Genomic DNA, 24,538 nt, shown 5'->3' on the forward strand with positions numbered 1-24,538 from the left:
ATATCAAGGGAACTCAACAATTTGCCATTATTCTAGGTGTTATACAACATCTTGTTATCCTGAAATAGTAACTGCTTCATCTGCATGACAACTTCATACTATTATTTAATTCTTATGTTGTGATAACGTGATATCTCAATAAGGATCAGGACACAGTGTTATAAGACTTTGTAGGCACATACACTACAAAACCATCTCTTTGGGTATGCGCTTAACAGTTCAAAATGAAGATATAACTGGCTTCAGGTCTTCCCATTTGGCCGGTAGCTTTCTGATTATAAGAACATGAGGATAGAGTGCAAGAGACATGTAGGTTAAGCAGTTTTAAATAACCAATTATCCATATGCAGCTATGGTGGATTTGGTGTTTAATTGCTTCAGACATGCAAGCTTTTTCTCCAGTTATCTTTTCACAGCCCACAAACACAATTTCCTGTTAAAGTAGCATTATCCTGAAAACTCACCAGAACGGATTTTCCAGCCGGAGCGCTCTGACCTAGTTCTAAGTCAAAAGTTTTTCCTTACAGCTAAGTAAAAAACTTAGTAAATCAGAAGTGAACAATATTGGCCTAACATAATGAGATTTCATAATGAAGTAGAAGCTGAATGCTCAGCTCCTGAAAAATCAATCTCTACACTTTCCAGATAAATAACTGGAAACCACAGAACTCTATTTCCTAAACCCATACAAAATGCTGTACATTTGACTTAACATTTAGCTGTAGCTCTCTGATTCATAAAACCATAAATCAAATTATTTGCTTTTTTTCTCCCTCTAATAGCTCCACAATGCTGAATTTTTGCCACCAATCATGGAGCACTGAACAGCTTTTCAACTAGCATTTCTTTATTTTATTTTATAGAGCTTCAGGTTAAAAAACGACCCACATTTCTATGGCAATCTCTCTCCTGTATACATAGCAGCAAAGAAATAAAAACCATGAGTACTTATTATTTGTTAAGTGTTTGACTAAATGAAGTTATAAAAAAAATAATGAAAATCTCTGCAAGTCACCATAAAAATTTCATTTCCAAAAAGAGTTAGTAAAGATGTCAAAGCAAAAAAAATCATTTCTATGGTACACGCTATTAGACCATACATAAACGAAACTGCACATACATCAAGACTTAAATAACTATATAAATACATCCTAAATTTCCCGAGACAGATGGTGGATCATATATAGACAAGATATGCATTCCAAAAAGATTTTTCTTTTAAGAAGAATAAGAAAGGGAAAATTAAAGAATAGTGGGGAAATGCTTAAAATACTATTAAATTAAAATAAACCCCACAAGATTATGCTGCATTATTAGACAATGCAAAGCAAATGAAAGCAAGGGATGACACAGTCATTTTGGGCCTGATTCAGGAAATTGCTTAAACACGTGTATAAAGACATGTTAGTTCAGGAAAGAATGTTAAGTACAGGCTTAAATTTAAGCATGATGAGATTTTCACCTTTACTCTGGACCACGTATTCTGGAATCAGCAGCTGGAGTAGTGGGAGGAGATACTAAAAGTCCTCTGTACAGCAAGGGCAGGTGAAAAGGTCTCCTGCCAGACGAATCAAGATTGGTGGCCCTCCAAGGTGTGGTGTAGCTCATCTGAATGAGGGCAAATCTATGAGCTCCCAGGTCACTGGGATTTCTGTATGGAACCCACTTTATAGAGAAGACTAGGAAGGCTGCTTAATCTGCATTGGCCAAAAGCTCTTGCAGGCTCCCGAGATCAGGAAGATATTTTAATGTGACCTTTATGTCCCTTCTTCTAGTTCCTCTGTGATTCTCCCCTTAGAAATGTGTCAGATTCTCACTTAAATACCACTGGCTTAAATAGGAGTTGGGCACATGCCTAAGGTCTGTGAATAAGAATACTTCTGCACCTTGGGGTGATCAGTAAAGATAATGTTTTCACTGCAGTCAGCAAGCAGAAGGAAATAGTAAATATAGACTTAAAACTGTCAAAAAAGATAAAATGTTGCTGGGTTTCTTCATTAACTCACTACCAGAAAGTAACAATGAAAGAAAGCACTCTTTACATTTCTCAGGCGCTGCAGACAAAAGGAATTACATCAAGAAAAGTTTTATATCCTAGATGACTAATACTCTTTTGCCAGGAGTGTTCAAGCAGCTTATAGTATGTTCTTTCTCTCTTTAAAAATACGTACTTAAAACACTTACAGAAGTAAGTGATGTCCTTTGTCTGTCACTGCTGTCCATACCGTTACCAAACTAATAAGTATATTGTTCAGATTATGGGATCAAAAGTCAGGCAAGGTTGCCATGGGTTGAACTAAGATAATGATTTTGCTATTTCTATGTGTTTTATACTGTATCTACTACAAAAAGCAATTCATTCAAGTTTATATTTAGGGCGAGAGAGTGATAATAGAGTGGTTGTGCAATGGCTGCTTGAACAGAGTAATCTTAACTTCAGGAATTTCCTCACTTCTTGGAGTTTCTGCTTGAGACTTCAACAACAGAACAGCTTGTTTATTCTATCTGTTGAGCAGCAAGGCACTCTTCTGTATTTTATGCTACAGTTTTTGCATCAAATTTTCTAGTGAATGTTTTTCCTGTTTTGTAGTATTAAGAGGTGATAAGAAAACAAAAACCAAACAAAAAGCAGAAGATAATCCTATTTTACAAAATACAAGTCAATAAAGAACAAAACCTCCTTCATTTATCCTAACCCTGCCCCCCCCCCCCCCATGGTTCAGCTGTTTCTGAATTTCTTTTTCTGAACCACTCTGCTTATGTATCTATTACTTTTCACTGGATTTGCCAACAGACTAGGGAAATTTAAACCCCTTAAAATATCAACCCAAGTAAGACTGGATGTTCCTTGCAAATGTTATTAACATACAAACTGGCTGCATAATAGTACACCTTTGCATCATTATGGAAGAGAATATTCTAGTTTCCTCTTTCTCTCCTTCAGTTATGTTTCACATTAATTACAACACAAAAGCAAGAGTTCAGAATTCAACTGCAGAGCTGATGGCAGGGCTTCATATTTACCATACTTTCAATGGAAACATTTTGCTGAGTAATAACAACTGGATTTGGCCTGGTTTTAAGACCAGCATTCCAGGCCTAATTCCAGACTTGCCACAATACACTGTCTTCGATTGCATGGGGTAAAACACTTCCCTTGAACACATAAGATGGTTTTGCAAACTGCAGAATTTATACTGTCTGCTTTTTCCTTCTCCATGCATTTTCTTCTTAATGTTGCAAGACTTTTAAGTTTGTCCACCTAATGACATAAAATGACACAGCTAATGATACTGTTCCCAAATATATAATTTCCTTTTTTAAAACAGATATTTTTATAGAATTAAGTGCATGTCATTTTTGAATACGATGGTTTATTTGCAAAAACGTAAATGATCTTTTCACTAAACAGCAAACAAAATGATGTTATCTCTGGAAAATATGATAATGCTTTTTTAAGGATGTGCAGATGGTGCAGTTAGAACATCTGCAGAACGGAGGATCTGAAGAGAACAGGAGTTCTTTGAAAGGATGAGTTACTACCTCCAATCTATTATTTTTTTTTTTTTTTTTTTTGCTATTCTTTTGCAATGTTCTTCACTGAGAATCATTCTCTACCCTGAAGAGCTCAATATTTGGCCCCTTTTCAGAGCTTCTGCTACACTCAGGAGAGAATCTTAATAATAAAATCTATTAAACATCTTAATCAGTCCACAGTCCATTTTTCAACATGTCATCAGCTTAGGTGTTTTATTTTCATCAAGCAATATTTATTTATACAAAGAGAAAGCACCTTTATAAACAAGATAGTCATGTAATGGAGGAGTGTTAGAGAAGGTCAGCAAGGATGGTCAGAGATATTGTACAGTATCAGGATGGAGAATAACTAAGTAATCTCGCCCTTTTCAGTCCAGAAAGAAAATAACCAGGGAATATGTTAGATGTCTAAAAGACAGCGCTTTTCAGGTAGAGGTCAGTGTGGATTGACAGCTCAGTGCCTTTTCCAGAAGTAAGGTGTGACAAATGAAGCTAGCAGGAAGTGGCTTCAAGCTGGACAAAAGATGTGGCTGCTCTGCGGATCTCCCTGCTATAGGATGTTTTATGTGACAAAAGCTTACACAGGTAAAAGGGGATGCTGAACAAAACCATGGGAAAGAAATCTATTCAAGATTGCTAACTGCTTAGAAATTGCACCTGGTTTAGAAAATCTGAAAATGTCTGGAATCTGAAGGAATGGGTGTGGAAAACATCCTACAGCCTTCTCTTGGTTTTGTTCTCTGCTCTAGACATCCTTTTTTTGCCCAGGGTTTTGAGTACAGAGGTAGATGAATCTTTGGTTTGACCTCATGGGGCTACTCTTCTGTTCACATTTTTTGGTCCCCTTAACGGCAGAAATGTTATGTGTGCAAATGTGCAGGTAAAAATTTAGTGAAAATTATGAAGCAATTATCTTCCCCTTTAATGATCTTCCCTACCATTCATTACACAGCCTTCCATATGTCAAGAAGAAACTGGATTACAGTGATTGCTGTGCTTGAAGATCATTGAAGAGCACTTTACAAAAAACGGTCTCTGCCTAGCCTATACGCCTAGTTTCACCTTGTCTAGGTTAACATCTTCACAAAATTAAGACGTGTTAAATACATCATTTTCAAAATCTTCACAAAAACCTGGCCTTGTTTCTCTAGTTCAGAGGTGCTCTTACCATTACACTACCTGGGGAATGGTGTCCACCTTAAAATACAAATATTTTTACCCATTTCACTTATGGACCAATAATTCAAGACAGTGAATGAACTGTAAAAAGTGTTTCTTAAAACCAGTATTTCAAACATATTTTAATTTTTATATCATATTTCTACGTAAACAATACTTTTTTTTCCTAATGTTCATTATGCAAGTGGCTCTGCCACTTTTTGTATTACGGCTTTTGCAGATGATAACACTGTAGCTGCAGGTAGAGACTTCGATTCCTTGAAAGGCAACTCTGGACCTTGAGGGAGGGGGCTATTTATTCCAGGTTATGCAGTGATTTTTTGTTGGTCAGCTTCTCTTGGTTGTCTTGCCCAGATTTTGATTTCCAAAGAGATTTTACAACACCCCTGTAGTGGAAAAAAGAATTAAACAAAAACATACCTTTAAGCAGGGAATCATTCCCTTCCCATCCACAGTCGCTGTAACTACTTTGCAAAGTACTTTTTTCCAATCTCCAGAAGCTTGCTCCTGTTTTCTCTACTGGCAACACAAACATTAAACTACCAAGAAACTTAAAACAGTTCACCCAGGTCATGCTTGTCAGCAGTAATACCATATTTTGACCAAATAAAACATAAATCACATTGTATGCTGTTCACCTACCAGTGAAGAATCATAAAGATCATGGCAGAGAACACACCAACAGCCACAATGATTCCAATTACAAGGCAAAAGATTAGAATGGCATCTCTCTCTTTCCTTGAGTACCCTGTTTGTATTCGCTTTGGTTCTTCTGCTTGTATTTCTGAAGAAAAGAAATACCTGGTCATTATTATATTCAAATTTTGAAATAAATCAGGCATTTTATCTGATGGACAGGACTGAAAAGGAGCAGGTCTTGAGGCTTGACTATTTGCTGACATCTTTCATGACCTTTATGCCTTTACTGTATCAGCAAAATTTAAAAGAGCAACATTTTATACCTTCTTTGTAAAGGCATATCTAAACAACAAAGATGCAAAGAAATGGAGATCAAGGCATGTGGAGTGTGATACCTGTCACTTAACAGCTGTGAAACACAAAGAACTGCAATACCTTAAGACAAGGAAAAAATTGTGGGAGAAGTATTTATTTGGTACATGCTACAAATGACAATATAACAATATTTTTGCTTTAAGAAATGCTTTAATCTAAGATTTCAAGACATGCCCACGAAAGATGCTTGAATGATAAAGACAGAAGAATTAGCACAAGCTGTCTGCCACTCGAGGCAGGGTGACTTCTTTGTTCTGTGCCTGGTACCAGGTGATCGGCCACCCAGGGCTGAGGCACCAAGGTAGCACTGTGCTACAGAAGAATTCTAACAACAGTAATTGCTGCAATAATAATGATAATAATGAAGCCAAAAGAGACTATGCTAACAAAAGACCAGATTCAAGGACTTAAGTGCTGCTTTTCATTTCCCTATCTCTGCTTGGGTCTGCAAAGCCTTTCTTTAAAGCAAATAACCACAAAGTATGGAAAGGGCTTTTCGGCATGGTCCAGAAACACACAGTGAGGAGCAGCTGCATGAAGCTGAGAAAAATGTAGCAAGGATATCTAGTAAAAATGCATGTTGTAATGCTGCAGCCTGTTCAACCATGTACCTAAGGAAACTGAGGGCCCTGATAACACTCAGGCAGTTTCTCTAAGACCAGACATACCAGTTAGGAGATGACTCTAAACAACCCAGGAAGAGTGGAAACTGCTGAAGATGGTCAACCAACTTCCTCCGTTCGTTGTTTTAAACCGGGTAAAAAACACCTGGAAATCAAGCCCGACCACCTTGTGCTGAAATTTAATTGACCTTATTTCTTCAGCCATATTCAACCAAATCAATGAACCATCAGATACCTACCCAGATCCCTCCAGCTTTGACAATTTTACACAAGCCAGCACTAATTTTTTCTTTCATTCTCCCTCATATAGTGTCTACAACTATAAGGTGCTATCTAATTGCTGACTGGTATGCAAAATTCATGTTCACACTGGTAGGAATTCTGTGCAGCAGAATGAGTGCAGGAAAACCATTTCTATTTCTGTTTCATTTCTACTTCTATATAAGGTCCTGTGCCACTGTCATCACTGTAGTATCCAAGCAACTCTCTCATTGCATCATCTGAGTTTCATTTACCCGCATCACTGAATTTTCATTCTGATATTCTTAATCCACAGCTCATCTATAGGATTCTCCTGATCTTTTTGCAAGGTACAGGAGAGGTAAGAATGGTCAACTGGCTGAGAATGTCATAGATAGTAGGTCTGAATACAGGGGGTTTCATATAGTGTAGAAATACCTGCTTTCAGACTAACTTCACTGACTGGACTGTGTCTTTTTAGAATTACATGCAGTTGCAGGGGATGAAGGTTAATGCAAATTATCTTTGATTTTGCAATTTCATTACTGTAATATATTTTCCCCTTGGCAAGATGTGAATTTGGAACTCTAAGAATACCTCTGTTCACAGGCTGCAACAGAAGCCTGCTGAAGAGAAAATCAAGTTTTATGTTATCCACAGCTAATCTACTCAAATTCTCTTTTTAGTCATTCTTCCAATAGCAAGAACCAAAGCTGCCTAAGAGACAACCTGCTAATACAGAGGGGATGCCTTCCAAGTAAACACATGTGTTTAAAATGCAAGCAGCTTCCCAATAAACTGGTTCACAATGAGCAAAGGCTGATTCACATCAGGTGCGCTTTTAAGCCCCCGACTACACTCCTAAAATCCAGGCAATGCTCCAATTAGTCAGTGAGGCTTTTGCCACAGCCAGAATGTGCCTTAAAAACACATTCAGCTTTCAGCTAAGGTTACAAAGATGTTTTACACCACCTTTTTTTTTTTCCTTGAAAATCTACTTAGCTTAATGAAACTAGGAAGAACAATTCTTCTTTGAAAGATGGGAAGCTTAGTTCAATGACTTTCAGCTTGAAGCCTACAGCCCACTGTGGGTCTGTGGACTACTTCACTATAAAGAATGATGAAAAAAAAAAAAGCACCATCATATATATATTACATGATTACATTGTAAAAAAATCCCTAATATGTGTGCAGTCCCTGGCAGCGCTCAAGGCCAGGTGGGATGGGGCTTTGAGCAACCTGGTCTCGGGGGAGGTGTCCCTGCCCATGGCAGGGGGGTTAGAACCAGGTGATTTTCAGGTCCCTTCCAACACAAACCATTCTATGATTCTGTGATTCTATGTACATCAAGAAAAGTGGAACACCTGCTTTTTCAGCACCATTTCTGTCCAAGGGAAACCCACTACTTCTGCCAGAAGCACTGTTCCTCTTCATCCTCCTCTTCCCCTAGGTTCTTCATGGAGTTGGAGTTCCTCCTAGATCATTTGACTGTCCATCTACAAGCAGACACTCAACCAATTTTTTATACAGTCCAGCAGCCAACAGTTCTTTCCACTCGTTTTCAGATCCAGAAAGTATGTATCAGTTTGGCAGAAAGGAGTAAGATTTTGCCTCTGCAGACTCTAGTTTTTGGGTTGGTTTTTTTTTTTTTTCTTAATATAACGGTGATGAGTAGCTTTTTTGTTTTCCTTCTAGATTATCTATAAACCTTTTTCTATGTAATAAAAATGGATGGATATATGCTAATGTGAGAGCAGAACTGCATATATACAGAGGAAATCTAGGCTTTTTATCTTGAGTACTGGGAGTCCCCATTTCATTTCTGTGCAAATGCACAGACAACCTGGCCATGCTGATTACTGTACTGCTGGTACAGTAACCAGTTACAGAGATGTGACTTTTCTGTCAAAAGGAAGATCTGGCTCTGAAGTCATCAGCAGGAAATGAAGAAAGATGGGGGCTAGAAGAGCCTCTGAGACACAGAAATGCTATTGCCTCCATCTTCTCCACAGAAGCGCCACTAGTACACACCCCCAACTGTCTCACTCATGAGAAGTGTGGAGCTTGGAACACAGCTGGGATCTCAGCAGGTTCACACCCTTCACATAGCATCTTAATGAGGATCCTTTTCTGCTCTTGCATTCCTCCCTTGCAGAGCCCTCCCTCCTCACAGGACTATTATTAGTAAATATGAATAAATGGCCTTCCAGCTCCAGAGTCTTCACAAAACACTGAACACCACAACAGGCATGAGTGTGAAACAACACCCCTCTGTGTTTCACGGTAGTGATTTAGTAAGAAGGACATATAGACATGTCAGTTATTAAAAGCTGGGATTTTCCTTGCAGAGATCCCAATCATTTTTGATGGAAATAAAATACTTTTTTCTTTCCCTGCAACGTTTCTCTTGCTATAAAAGACAAAGAGAACCCATAAGTCAGAACAGTACTTAAATAAAACGAAGAGCCAAATTACTAAAGACCACTTACACAAAAGGTCATTATGACTGTTTATCAGAAGGTCACCAAGAAGCATAGTGATCACTCAGTAAAAGAGGCATGAAGTTCTTCATGCATAATTTAAAATTAACTCATGCAAAATCTTGCCACATGGCAAATACACATAACAGAGAGGACCTGCTCTTTCCTGACTAAAACTGATTTGTCCATTCAGCTGGTTCAGATACATCTCCCAAAACCTATACCTGTTGTACCAAGTGCCAGTGCCCACTGTGAAAAGCAGCCGGGGTTGTCCTGTGCCAGACATGTACGGTTCCAGCTGGCTCCAACCCAGCCATCGGTGAGCCCACCACACACCCATCCTACCTGTGCTGACTAGAAATCTGTCCCTGGCTTTGGATGTTGGAAAAAAACCCAGTTCAGTCTTGCAGATTACCCAAAAAATGTGATTTCAGTCCTATATCTGATACTGATTTTGTGATTCTGCCCTTGTTTACCTTTCAGCTTGGAGGCCAGATAGATAGATGGCAGATGTTGTTCGCTCAACAAAAAGTCTTAGATTTTCTGGAGTAGGTAGAAAAAACATTTTTCTTGATAGGGGTTATAAACTTGTCTCAAATTTCCCAACCCCCATTTCAAAAAGTCTTTTAATGAGGAACTAGAAAAGGCAGCATCATACTATGGGCAGAAACATTACCCCTTTTCAGGGTCTGAACAATACAGCATGCCATGCTTCCAGAGAACAGAGCAACTCTGCAAAATACCAGGCACCAGCTAAGAAAGTCCACACCCAAACACAAGCTGTTAGAAAGATCTTTCTTATTTCCTTCTGATCCTGTTGGAAAAGTAAATGGAATCTTCTGATCTGGCTAGGCTCTGACCATCCACAGCGAGCGAACTCGATCCGTATGATGAAAGTCCTGGCACATTTTCAACCAAAATTTCAACTGATAACTTCTCTGTGTACCTAATTAAGAGTTAATAATTTCTGAAGTCCAAACAATGTCACACTGGGGAAGCAAAGCCCAGAAACTCATTTGGGCACCTACAGACACCTCTGTACAAAGACATAGGGCACCGACCTAGCAGAAAGCAGAATGAACCGTTCCTTTCACACTCAAAAAACCTTACAGCTTGTTTTCCTCAGACTTCTGTATAGCTGTAAATGTTTTTTGAATCAACAAATCTCAACCACTGTAAGAAGTTCTCAGTGGGTATGTCTGTTGCGCGGGTTTCATCTGACCACTTTTCACCAAGGCCATGCAGTCACAGCTTAAACACAAGTGTGTGAGCCCTCCCACTGATGACTCACAGGGCTCAAATCAATGGGACCATTTGCATGTTTAAACCTAAAACAGATTATATGCTCTGCTAATTCAGGTCTCAAAAAGGACGTTTCCTCTGTGCGAAAAAGGAATGTACAGACTGAATAGTGGGAGAAGGAAAAAGAAAAAAAGCTTTGGGTGTTTTGTGACTGCCAGATGGATTTGGAAAATGAACGAACAAATTCCAATTACTGTACAATGGCAGAAATTACTTCAACAGAGATACAGGAACTAGCTTATCTTACTAAAGAGAAAGGGGAAAAAAGCAGGATTCCCAGGCCAGTTTTATCTAGATAAACAACATGAAGGGGAGAAACACAGGGAGGGGTATCCCCAAGGATTATTTTCTTGCTAGTCTGCCACAATTTTGCATAAGACCTGAATTTACATTATTTCGGGAAAAAATACCAAACCAACAGCACTTTTGATGAGCAAAGCACTTTCACATTTTCTCTGATTAGGTAAGATGGAGTTTCCATGTGGCTGTCCTCATGATTTGAGAAAATCAGCACATGGCTACCTTTCCTGGTGAAGTCAGCAAAAATACCATTAGCAGAGGATGTGAGAAAGATAGTACTGGCACTGTCTTTCTGTATTCTTTTTAATGCTAAACTTTGCTAAATCCATTGTGTATAAGCAAAATCCAGACAGTCACTAAAAGATGAACCCAAAAGGTTGTTTTCCTGCTTCAGTACCGAAGTGGATACTTTACTGCAGAACCTGTGCTGCTGGTGCTATGTGGCTTAGTGATGCAAAAATAAGTCTATGTTGACCAACCTGGGTGCAGTAAAAAATAAACAGGTAATAGGAAACCCTCCTTATTTTATCATGAATTTTTAGAAAGGATGAAGGAAATAGTCCTACCATAAGGAACCTCTTCATTCCCATTCTGTCATTTCCTTTTATATGTCCATTTTATTGGCCTGCATTTCATGACAGTCATTACCACAGCACACAAGCTCCTGCCCATAGACTACTGGTGACATGCAACCTTACAAAGATTGAGCACTACATGAAAAACACAAGGCCATCTCACTAGAAGGCAGTAAGCATCTCTATGAGCTTACCAGTTTTTGCGTGGACTGTGTATTTTACAGAAGCAATGGCACTTCCTTTTTTTCTTCGAGTTTCACACTGGAAAGTAGCCAACTGGTTACCTCTGCAAACTTCCATAATAGATGTATCATTGGGAAGAGTATGTGCTGTCTGGCAATATATAAAAGAAAAACAAACACACAAACAAATATAAAAAGAGTCTGTATTTTTGCATATAGATCTGCAAAGATGAGTTGCACAGAAAAGTGCATATTCTACTCCAGCAGCTTTCAACCTGTCAGGACCTCTCGGCTGTGGGAAAATTTCTCCCATTTCTGAAGCATCTCCTACTTGAACAACTGGGAAGGGTAACGTGGTTGTGACTTGATGACATGTATGCAGTCACCAGCCACTGCCCCGTTTTTCTGAAATAACAGTAAATGTTACTCTCTAAAATTATTGTTTCCCTCACATAAACAGGAAACTGAATCTGCATAAAGAAGCAAAACCATGCGAGTCCTTGTATTGCAAACTCGCCAGTGAGAAATCAGGGCTATTTTGCATTATGACAGCAAAAAAAATAATCTGCCCATAAGTCTGCAGAATTCAAATGGACCATGTGGTAAACACGTGTGGTATGCATTTTTTCCGCACAAAGTGGGGTTCAATTACTCACCTGGTTTTGAATTAACTTCTTCCAAATGTATTTAAATCGATTTTCAGGAGGTATATAAATACAAAGCATCTTCACACACTCAGGGCCCTTAGAAATTGGTATTCCCCCTGTTGGAGGAATTTTTAATAGGCACGTCATCAACTCTATGAAACACTTCAGTATAGATCATAAAATTTGTAACTCTTCAAACCAAAAAATGTTACTTGGAAATTATCCCTTCCCTTAAAATTACTGAAAATACTTTTTGGTTTTTCTAATGTCTGGAAAAAAACACAGCAGATAGCATTTTAAAGAGACTTGAAATCAAGCACACATCAGTACAGAAACAAGATCTGAAATGTTAGTAGATTGCTTAACAGGGTAATTGGAGAGTGGAATGCAATCACTTCATTCCACTTCCACTACACTAACAGAGAATAAGGATGTTTCCTTTGAATCAACCTGTTTGCTCTAGATTACTGTATCACAGCGTTGCACTTACATCCACAGTCCACTGGCCCCTCACATTCCTCCACACCGATAATACATTTTGTTTCAGCCGCAGGGCATCCACTGGTTAAGAGAACTTCTCGAATGCCAATCCCTTTGAAGGGAAAAAAAAATCATCTTTCACTCTGCATTTCTTTATTTCCTTCATACTCTGTTTTTGCTTTCTCTTTCTTTATCCTGGATGTTAATATGATGTATCTACCAGATACCAGGCAAAACAGATCTTCTCAGAGTGCCTGCTAAAGCTATCCTGTATTGGTATCTAAGATTTCAAGACAACATCTACTTCTGTCAGGCTCTGCACCCGAGGGAGCTGAGACAGATTCTTAGAATCATCATGTGTCAGAACAAGAATTGAACTTTTTTCTACATGAAAAGAGTTTGAAAAGAAACTGATATATGTTTTGCAAAACAGTTAATTCACTTTAAATACCATTCAGGCTCCTGGCCTTTAAATGCTCAAATCAGATAGCACAGAGAATACTGTACAGACTGCCAACTCAGTCTGCCTCCAGTCTTGTGACTGCCTGAGCATCTTCAATTCCCATCAGGGTCAACAGAAACTGAAGGTACAAAAAACCTCCTGGCAGTGGGACTGGGGAAAGTTACCTACCAGTGACCACCAGTGAGTGACACAGGAACATACAACCAACAGCCTCCAAAAATAAGCCTCCCTGGGAAGCTGGTGGTCAATAACATAGGGCTTCTCATGAGAAATGGGTGAAATCAAGTGCTGATCACCAGGACTCCACGTGCAACGTGGGGAGTCCTACTGAAGACAAAAAACAGGAGGCAACCTATCACAAATGTGTAAAGTTAGGGGAATTCCTACACAATGTTCAAGGAAGCAAAAAAAATGTTCACTCTCCCCATCAGGATTTCAATGGAACATCCCCATTTTGGCAATTACAACAAATTCAAAACAAGTGCTATAATTGTTTTTGCCAAACAGTGTGTACACAGTTCATTGGAATGACATAGCTTGTGGAGGAGGCAGGAATAATACGTTTAGGCCCAGTAAACACTGAAGGTTCTGCCATTTTTCCAGAACCAATTTGTTTACTAATAGGCATGGAAAAAGGAGAGTTAAACTCTTTGCAATAGAAAAATAAATAGGAAATTGGTTAGAACATTGCATTTACGATGCCTCTGCCTTCCTTAAATGTGTATAATATAAACCAGTGGATTTCAGAATGTTTCAGAGATGTCATGTAATTCGTGAAAGAGAACTTGAAGTGACAGAGGGAGACACCACCACTTACTGAATATGACACAGAATGAGGATCGTTCTCCTCTCCAGAGAATGTCTCATCTCGTGGATGCAGAGACAGAAGGTGTAAATAGCAGTGAACTGACACTTTTATTAAAGGCATTCCTCTTTCTTCAGTGCCATGTAGGCTTTTTAGCTAACAAAAAAGACAGGAAACTATGAAAAGCCAAAAGGCTGGATTGATAAAATCTGGCTGCTGGGCTAACGTCATTCATCAGGAAAAATCTCAGCATGCTTTATCTATGAGAACATTATGATGTGGGAAATAAGTCATACTCAAAGGGTTGATGAAAAAAGCTTTTAATTAGATCTGCAAGTTCACTTGGTACTCCTCTGCCTCTTCCTTTTGTACAGCTTTTTCTTTCATTCCCATGTTTCCTTTCCCCACCTCTTTTTAGTAGCTGCCAATACTGATGAAATTAATCTACTGAGATGCTCTAACAAATGAAGTCTTAACTTCAACAAGTCATACAAGTTAACCTAACAAGAAACTGGCCACAATGCAATTAAATAAATTACCTAAATGAAATTCACCCTAGAAGAAATTTAAATTAATAGACTGGGGAAGGGGTGGCAAAGAGGGATGACCCACAAAGCACTGACTACTTAGCAATACAAAAATACCAGTTATGAGGGAAAATGAGAGGTGAGAGTGGCTAAAACAATTAGATTACAAAGAGACCAAGGCAAAACTGAGGCAAGTATGACAAGACATCATTAATGTATGCTTTAATTATGTTTCAGTGCCTCCATAAACATGGACTATGACTAGAGGAGCAATGGATCTGAGCCACAGGATTACTGGGAAAAAATTAATGAAATTGAGTCAGTTCAGAAAACAAGAAATATAAACAGCTACATAGATGAATCTAGAGAATAGGAAGGACCAAAGGAGACAAAAAGCTTACAGCTTTACTGGAAGAACCAAGAAGCTTCCTTTTAGTCTTTCAACAGACAAACACAGAATCACAAAATCACAGAATGGTTAGGGTTAGATCAGGGACTGTAGTGACAGGACAAGGGGTAACGGGTTAAAACTTAAACAGGGGAAGTTTAGATGGGATATAAGGAGGAAATTATTTCCTGTTAGGGTGGTGAGGCACTGGAATTCGTTGCCCAGGGAGGTTGTGAGTGCTCCATCTCTGGTGGTGTTCAAGGCCAGGTTGGATGAAGCCTTGTGTTGGATGGTTTAGTGTGAGGTGCCCCTGCCCATGGCAGGGGGGTTGGAACTAAATGATCTTGAGGTCCTTTCCAACCCTAACTATTCTATGATTCTACCAACTAGTCCAACTCTCCTGCCATGGGCCACTGCCCCTTGTCCTGTCACTACATGCCCTTGTAAAAAAAGTCCCTCTCCAGATTTCTTCTAGGCCCCCTTTAGATACTGGAAAGCTGCTCTAAGGTCTCACTGGCATCTTCTCCAAGCTGAACAAGCCCAACTCTCTCAGTCCATCTTCATAGGAGACATGCTCCAGCGCTCTGAGCATTTTCATACCCCTCTTCCAGACGTGCTCCAAGAAGGTCCACGTCCCTCTTGTGTTGGGGACCCCTCACAAGAGCTGAAACATTTCTCCAGGTGGGGTCTCACAAGAGCAAAGGGGCAGGATTACTTACCTCGACCTGCTGGTCACGTTCCTTTTGATGCAGGCCAGGGTATGGTTGGTTTCTGGGCTGCAAGTGCATATTGCCAGGTCATGTTGAGCTTCTTGTCATCCAACACCCCCAAGTCCTTCTCCTCAGGGCTGCTCTCAACCCATTTTCTACCCAGCCTGTACTTTTGCTTGCAACTACCCTGACCCATATTCAGCACCTTGCACTTGCCCTTTTTGAACTTCGTGAGGTTCTCATAAGCCCACTTCTCAATCCTGAAAAGATCCCTCTGGATGACATCCCTTCCCTTCAGTGTGTCAACTGCACCACACAGCTTGAGTGTCATCAACAAACTTGTAGGGGGTGCGTTCAAACTCACTGTGCATATTGCCAATGTTAAACAGCACCAATACCAACCCAGAGAAATGCCACTTGTGACTGGTATCCACTTGGACACCAAGCTGTAGAACACAACTCTTTGAGTGTGACCATCCCACCAATTCCTTATCCACTGGATGTTCCCTTCATCATATTCATGTGTCTCCAGTTTAGAGACAAGCATGCTGTGCGGAACAGTATCATATGCTTTGCACAAGTCCAGGTAGATGATGTCAGTCACTCTTCTCTTATCCACCAGCACTTCAACACCATCCCAGAAGGCCACCAAATCCATCAGGCACAGTTTCCAGAAGGATTTGCTGTATGATCTTGCTGGGCACTGAGGTGAGGCTGACTGGCCCATCTTCCTTTTTTCCCTTTTTAAACATGGGGATTATGTTTCCCCTTTTCCAGTCAGAAGGGATTTCCCCAGACTGCCACAACTTCTCAAATATTACTGACAGTGGTTTACCCACTTCATCTGCCAGTTTCCTCAGGACCCACATCTCATCAGGTTCCATGGACTTGTGCACCTCCATATTCCTTAGATGTTCTCAAACCTGATCTTCTACAGTGGGCAGTTCTTCTTCCAGTCCCTGCCTTTGCCTTATGCGGCATGAGTGGTGTGGCTGGAGCTATTGGTGAAGACGAGGCAAAAAAGTCATTAAGTACCTCGGTGTTCTCCATGTCCTGGGTAATGCGGTCTCCTGTTTCCTTCCACAGAAGACATACATTTTCCCTAGTCTTCCTTTTATCATCAATGTACATAGAGAAGTTTTTCTCATTGTCTTCAATGTCCCTGGCCAGATTTAATTATATCAGGGCTTTAGTTTTCCTAACCTTATCGCTGGCTGCTTGGACAATTTCTGTGTATTCCTCCCAGGCTACCTGTCCTTGCTTCCACCCTCTATAGGCTTCCTTTTTGTGTCTAAGTTTGTTCAGGAGCTCCTTTTTCATCCAAGCAGGCCTTCTGACATTCTTGCCTGGTGTCCTCTGTCAGGATGCATCACTCCTGACCTTTGAGAAGGTGATTCCTCTTTTTTTTTTTTTTTTTGTTGTATTTATTATATTAACCAGCTTGCTTTTACCCCTCTTCTGTCCAGAGCTTTATCCCATTGTACTCTACTAAGCAGATCCCTCAAAAGGACCAAGTCTGTTTTCCTGAATTCCAGGGTAAACATGCCATGCATTGAAGCCCAGACTGGAATGAATGCTACAAACATGATCTGAACTCCAGATACTAGATGATGCCAGATATGAGATGATGCCTTTTCTGTTAAAGCCTCCCTTTCCTCATTCTTCAGTAGGATTATACGGGTTAAAAATTTTGTGTTGGGTCTGGCTGGGACAGAATTAACTTTCCCTGTAGCCCTTGTAGTGCTGTGCTTTGTACTTGTAGCTGTAATAGTGTGGATAACACACTGATGTTTTGGCTACTGCTAATCAGTGCTGTCACAGCATCAAGGATCAAGGCTGTTTCTTCACACACACCCTCCAAAGATCAGTAGGCTGTGAGTGGGCTAGAGGCTGGAAGAGGACACAGCTGGGACAACTGATCCAAACTAACCAAAGGGATATTCTGTACCATATTACATCTTGCGCAGCAACAAAACCTATGGGGGGTGGGGGCAGGGAGGGAGAGCACTTTTGTTCAGGCGTTTTTCTTCTGAAGCAACTGCTATAGATACTGGGGCCCTACTGCACTTTCCAGAAAGTGGCTGGACATCACCTGATGATGCAGAGCAGAGAGAATAATTTTGTTTGTTTCTTTCCTTTGCTTCTGTGCACAGCCTTTGCTTTTCTTTATTAAATTGCTTTTATCTCAATACATGGCTTTTTTATCTTCCCTGTCCCACTAAGGAGGGAACTGATAGAGTGGCTGGTGGCATCCAGCCAAGGCTGATCCATCACAACATTAATTCTGATGGACTCAGGATAAAAATGAGAAAAATTTAGTGAAAATCCCTGGAAATATGCAACATTTGAGACATCTGCAAGAGGGATGGGCCATAAGGAACAATTTCTTGGCATCCAAAATGTGTGCATCAGAGCAAGTGAGGTTAAGAGTATTGGTATACATATACAACATCAGTATACGGAACATACAAGCAGATTTGAAATTATGAATTGAAGAAAGAGAAATATAAAAGCACAAAGAAGCAAAAAAAAAAAAAAAAACCTCATAAACCCATAATGTCCTAAGATGTAAAATAGGAGGGAATCAAGGAAGTTCTATCACTGGAAAAGTGACTTGAAAAAATAAAAAGGCATAGTCTAGAAAACATCAGATTGATGGGAAAGTTTTTACTCTCTTTTTTCTGTGGTCTTATGAGAAGCTGAATTTGTTCATGAAAAAAAAAAAACCCTAATAGCATTTCTGATTCAAGACTGCTTCCTAAGTGATATAATTACCACCTCACAGCAGTTTCTATCATCACCCCAAACAGAGAGATGTCTTCTTAAGGCTCATCTCATTTTTCTTTTCTCCCTTCCTACTCCAGAATGACACCTCTCCTCTCCACTGCACAATTTATAAATTGTATAAATGCAGAATACAGAACAGGCTACTGCAGGCAAGCAATTTTTTGGCAATATTGTATGTGGGAAGACATCTGTGAGAAGCATCAGAAGATCTTTCATCTTCTGAACATCTCACAGATGTTCACAAATAGCGAAAATTGTTACTTTGGGGAAGGCGGCTCATGTGCCAATAAACGTTGTGAACTGGTTTAAAATAGGAGCTTGCAGGCTGTGAAATTAATAAAACAACAGATCTGACCTAAACTCCTAATGACAATCAGCCTGATTGTTTTTGTTAATTATAGTTATTGGCAATTGAAATCAATGAGAGGTGAATGAGGGCAAGCAAATTACAACTGCTAAATTGCTACAGTTAGCACTTTTTTTTTTTCCCCCAAAAAACAAATGACAATATGTTTTATTCATCCACTTTCCTACTTACCACACGTAACTGTGCATTCTCCATATTCTATTTTCGTGGACTCAGTGTCATGCAGACCTGAACACAAAGTCTAAAGTTATATCTTTAATACAAAGACAGGGTGGAAATACCCACTTAACAGCAACCTCGCTCCTTTATATCTTTACTACTTTTTAGTTGAAATGTCAAATTTGCCAACATTTTTGCGTTCATTAACTAGACTAGAAAAACAAGACTTTTATGGAAAAATATCATAAAATCCAGTGTGAACAGCATTAATGTTTAAACCTTAATCGTCTTAAGGCGATTCTTTAGAAAGTGTAGTTTTCTTCTAAACCAGCCCATGATGTTAAATTAGCCTACTGAATGCTCTGGGAAGGGCAGTGTCTAGATTCTATGCAAATTATAGTTCTTCCCTGAAAGGAGTTAAGTAAAATTTTCATTAAACAATATTCAGTTAACTCATTTCCTTATTTGTTCTTTCTGGCTAATGTATGCCTTCCCACATAATTTTCTCTCCATCACACTTCAAGGTCAGGTTTAGACAGCCAGCACCAAGATGAGTCAACCAGGTACAGTATTTTAATGAAGTACTGGGCTTTTAATCACTGTGATTGTGTTCCTTACATTTTTAATGGTACTTTGAGGTTACAGAATGGGTTTCACAGAATGTACAAAAGCAAAAGGTTCTCATCTCCATCTGGGATTCAAATCTGGATTATATGCTTTATTTCTAATAGCAGGCAAGTTGAACGTTTGTTTATAAAGACACTGAGATACAATAACTGTTCCATAGAGAAACTAACTTAGTGAAGCTCCTTTGGAAATTATCCACTAAATAAGCAAGAGGTCTTTTCAATTTTTCCAAATACAAAGTCACTATGACTGTTTTTATGAGTCTACACTGCCAATCCTGCCTACTCAGATTATTTTTTCTGATAACAAGTACTTACCAATGTAAAGTTTGCTTTCACTGTCTCTCAGTTTTTTTATGTTCCAGATTTATGTTTACAAAATGTTATTTCTGTGCAGCAATGCAAGTTTATATGCAAGTTTATATATCACTTCTTGCTACTAAATCTCTGAGTAACATTTACATTTTTCACACACTATCCAAAACTTTAAATTTCTCAGGTTGAAAGGAACGGATTCATTTCTCTTGCAGTTAGTGATATACAAACATAAAACCTTTATTCCTCCGTTGCAAAGGATTTACACTACAGCAGCATGCTGCATTCTCCACAATGATACACTGATACTGAACTCTTTTTCCTGACATTATAAATGAACCATCAAAATCTCATTCTTCTGTTATCTCTAACTGTCTCTATGGTTTTGACATTTACTTCAGCATATAAACTGTGCCCGTCAGAACAGTCTCCTAGTGTATGCACAACAATCTTTAAACGGTAACTATCCAGTTGAATGATAAGGAATCCAACCTTAGCCAAAACATAAGGAAAAAAAATGGTAAGATTAAAATCCTATGAAAACAGAGACAATCTTTAAAACAGCCAGTGTATTCTCAGACTCTGCCTCTAATGAGCCATAACAAGCACCGACTTCTTTAGAGGCTGGTCCATGACATCCTGTCATGTTTTCCTTAGCTTCTTTTAAATTAATGGGTCAGTCATTCACAGTCTTGTCTAACGATAACTACCTCAGCACAGCAGAGAGGAGGAGTAGGAGAACTTAAGGATCCTGTCTACAGTTTAAACACAGTCCTATTTAAAAATACCTGTTTTCAACTTTGTACAACATGAGCTGTGCTTGTTTGCTTGCATAGAGTAAACTTTAACATGCACAAATTAATGGGAGGGATGGCTAGGACAGCTTCAGGTGATGTAAATTCCCGAATCAGTAGACATCTGACAATTCATATTAGCTTACAGGAAGGCCCAAACCTCTACCCTGAAAGTAGGTATTACCGTAATTCAATTTTGAGATGACAAGCTGAGTGTAGCCACCGCAGGGTGTCATCATAACTGAAAGGAGAAGCTGCCACTTCCCATCCAGGCACAAATTTAAAAAAAAAAAAAAAAACCAAAAGAAAGAAGAAAAAGCTTTAGAAACAAGAAGTGACACAGAACTGCAGGTGTTACTAATGGAAGGTTGAGGGGCTTTGCTAACCAGGGAAAGCAAACTTCTCCTAATTATAGGTGAAGTTATCAACCATGATACCCTGTCAGGATGCTTCTGGCTTCAGCAGCAGCACACAACACAACATGGCTTTTCTGTCAGAGATTCATAATGATGAACCAACTACAGCTCTAAATAAAAATATACTGTATTTTCGGAGTAGCATTATTCCAAATAAACCTTTAAACACATATAAACACTAAAAGCTAATTGGTTTGAAATTAATGCATTAATCAGGAAACCTCAAACCTGATTTCTGATTTAATGAAACTGAAAATAATTTGAAACAAAGCAACAAGAAGAAACTTTAAGGGAAACAAGATCAGATTCATCTATCACCCCCCACTTAACATAACACTTTTTATAAAAATGATATGAACCTTCCATGCCAACATGACAATACAGTTTTATATTGCTTCCTTACTTGCATTTCCTCCATACATTTCAAATGAACCAAAATGTTGAGAAACCTTCTGGTATGAAACTACAGATCTTTCTACTTATATAAGATGGCTGGCTCCAGTTGCATCAGGTTCAGATAAAAATACAGTGTCAGCCTTATGCAAAAAGAATTATGTATTTAAGCTTCCATTAGCATTAATAGGAGTTATATATGTAAATCCCACACATGCTGAGATAAGAATGTGCTAAGGAACTGCATTTACATTCCTGTCAGGGGGCTGCAATTAGTACCAGTGCAGCAAAGGCAGCCTGTATTCCTCCCTGCATTTGGAAGCCTACGTAGAACAGAAATCTTTGCCATTATACACCATTTTAATTGCAAGCCACATCATAGCGCACATGCAGAATACTTCGATAAACACTTAAAAAGCCCAGAGAAGTTCTACTAGAAATGTCAACAGGGAGCACTCGGAGTCAAGGCGGCGAACCCGCGGGGAACTCACTCAGGCCTAAACTGGGCATCACATTCTTGACAAGCGGTGCGGGTTTAGTACTTAAGGGATCCCGAAGGTCAGAGTGCACTGGGGAGCAGGAGCAGCACTGCTCCATCCCCAAAGTGACCGCAAGGGACAGCTAAGGGGACACAGGTTTCCCAGGACGGAAACTTCCCATGTGCAACTGGCTTTGCACTTGACAACGCATCAGCTGTGAACCTGTTTGGTTCGCTGCTTGACAACGGCAGAAGAAAGGGGTTTGCATGTATCCAACTCTCTGTAGCCCACACTTTGGCTGCGAGCAGATCGGGAGCTTTCCCCATCTCCCCAGCGTTGGGAGGGTCCCTGCGATGCTGCATGGCTTAATAAAGCACTGAACACACTCCGACACCTTCCCACTGCCTGCAGATGACACTGAGGATCGTGCATTACATCACAGCCATGATTCAGCCTTGCTCAGTAAGCACGACTCCAGGCAGCCTCGCAAGTATCTGCTCTTCCACAGGACACCTGGTCTGCCTGCACCCCGGCCAGCACCCACTGCCTCCAGAGAAGGAAGCCGGGCGGGAAAGGGGAAACTCCCCTCGGCGACAGGGGGAATCACCGACCTACGGGAGAACACCTAGGGGCAGGCGGGCTCAGGGGAAATCGGGTCCCGACACCTCTCGGCCAGGCCCAGGGCACCCACAGCGCCCGCGGCCGCCTCACCCCGGTTGGCGTCCCCGCTCGGGGCCTCCGTCGGCTTTGCGCTGGTACCGTTGCCGCTGCCCGCCGCCAGCGAGGCCAGGAGAGGCAAGAGCAATGCCAGGAGAGGCAAGAGCAATGCCAGGAGCCCCGCCGCGCCGCCCGCCCGCAGCGCCATGCCGCCGCGCTCACCGCCTGCCGCGCCGCCTGGCAACCCCGGCCGCGTCACAGCGCCTGGCGACGGTCCGGGCCTGCCTGCGGGCTGCCGCGCCCGCCCAGGGCTGGCTGGTCCGGGAGCCCCGAGGTCGTATGTGGAAGCTGGCAAGCGGAGTGAGAGCAGTTTGCAGCCGCGTCATTTGCTGCCACCCGTGCGGGGCGGCAAGACTGAGTTTCTGATAAAATGGATGGCAAACTTTGAGGTACCCAGAGGGTCGGACTGCCTCTTCAAGACAGCGCTGAATAATAGCCTTTATGGTTGCAACTGAAGCGTCTAGTTCTTCTCCGAAGTCCAAAAAAGGTGACTCCCCTTCTTAAAAGTACTACCCGAGAGGTCTTCCACAGGCCCTTGCAACCCCCAGTTTGCCAGAGCCCTGTGCAGAGGGGGTCTCTGCAAGCCAAATAAATGCACACACATTCAGGAAACTGCCAATCATGTGTATGATGGGTTCATTGGACAGCAGTTCTGCGGGATGCCAGGCCAGCAGGTTAAGAATCAAAGTGCCTGTTTGCAATAAGCATCTCCACTACCCAAAACCAGTGTTTGCAGGTGATGCTCCCACATTTTACAGAGAATCCACATCATCATCTTTGCTTTGATCTGCAGAAGGCCTCTGCAGATGTCCCAAGCTATTTGGGCAAGAACTTCCTCCTCAGTCAGTGTGGCTTCCATCAGCAGTTGCACTTCCCCAGAATAAAGAAACACAGCCAACAGGGGATTGCTTTGTGAGGGCAGAGCTGGACCTGAGCTCTGTGAAATTCGCTTTCATGGGAGTTGAAAATGAACAGAGCTTTCCCTGCATGCGAGACTACCTGCATATGTTATCTGTTTGACTTACCCTTTCCCTCGCAGTTTCTTCCCCAGACACCTTCTCTCACATGTGCAACAGGAAGAAAATTCCTGGAGCTGATCAAGCTACTTCCCTAAAGGCTAAAAGAGAGATTATTACTTTTATAAAATACTTGGGAGGGTCTCAGATGCTGAAGGCAGAGAAAGCTGGAGAAGTGGGAAAGTACTGTTTAAAGGACTATTTGATGGGTAATGAACCATCATCTCTTCAACAAAGTTCATGATGCTGTCAAAACAATAATTATATCTTTAATAATAGCTCCCATTTTGGGTCCCATCTTGAGGACCCAAAGTCATCTATAACTAAAAAAATACATATATTGAATAAAACCAGCTGTCTCTAGGGAAGGGAGGAAGATTGAACAAATAGATTACATCCAACTGTGCATTCTAGTTTTTCCTTCATTGAGGCATTTTCAACATGCTTTCCTATCTATCTGAATGCATGTGTAAAATACACCTATATATACACACAGATGCATCTATATTCTGTGGCTGCTTGTGATGGGATGCAGTTACCATGAAGGAAAGATTAATAATTTCCAGGAACAGCAGGGCTACATCACTAGAGGAAATAAATCTTTACTATTTCTACAGAATAAGCAGGAGCTCTGCTTTTTAGGCTGGGACCTAGTAAATGTCTGGATGGCATTTTGTATATTTTCTCAACATTACCAGTTAGTAGCGATGTCTTTCCCATTCCTTCCTTGTACTTCACATGCCTGGTGTTAGCCTTGTTCTCTTTCTACAGTCTATCTTCTACCTAGGATCTCTCTCATTTTTTTCCGACCCCTCTCACTTTCTCTTTTTATATAAAACCAGGAAATAACAATACTAGTGGCAATGGGCAATATCCACTTGGCTTATGCTGTTAAGCAGCTCTGTGGAACTGTAGTGAGCTTGCAAGTGGGCAAGAGCTGCTCCACCTACTTGTGTTGCTCTCACAGCTGGCTGTGCCACAGGCTGCCCAGAGAGAAGACTGGCAAACAAAGAGCTT

General features: G+C 40.6%; 1 protein-coding gene across 1 annotated transcript; it reads right to left on the reverse strand.

The window, feature by feature from the left end:
• Positions 1-4,809: 4,809 nt before the first annotated feature.
• Positions 4,810-22,705, reverse strand: SPACA1 (sperm acrosome associated 1). Its single transcript, XM_065679143.1, has 7 exons — positions 22,500-22,705; positions 18,778-18,834; positions 12,570-12,671; positions 12,089-12,195; positions 11,445-11,583; positions 5,359-5,500; positions 4,810-5,102 (listed from the first exon to the last, which is right to left on the reverse strand). Exons 1-7 carry the CDS (start codon positions 22,651-22,653, stop codon positions 5,012-5,014), a joined length of 792 nt encoding a protein of 263 aa, XP_065535215.1. The 5' UTR covers positions 22,654-22,705; the 3' UTR covers positions 4,810-5,011.
• Between the last annotated feature and the right edge of the window lie 1,833 nt (positions 22,706-24,538).

Source organism: Lathamus discolor, chromosome 5 (genome assembly GCF_037157495.1).
Source record: "Lathamus discolor isolate bLatDis1 chromosome 5, bLatDis1.hap1, whole genome shotgun sequence".
In the NCBI taxonomy this organism is placed as follows: Eukaryota; Metazoa; Chordata; class Aves; order Psittaciformes; family Psittacidae; genus Lathamus; species Lathamus discolor.

Bases quoted from the DNA above. Each gene is read 5' to 3' on its own strand.
- SPACA1 (XM_065679143.1), bottom strand. From the start codon at position 22,653: ATGGCGCTGCGGGCGGGCGGCGCGGCGGGGCTCCTGGCATTGCTCTTG. The intron at 18,835-22,499 runs GTGAGGCGGCCG...CTTTGTGTTCAG, and splicing joins GAGCGGGGACGCCAACCGGG to GTCTGCATGACACTGAGTCC. The intron at 5,103-5,358 runs GTAGGTGAACAG...TTTCCACTACAG, and splicing joins ATCTTTATGATTCTTCACTG to GGGTGTTGTAAAATCTCTTT.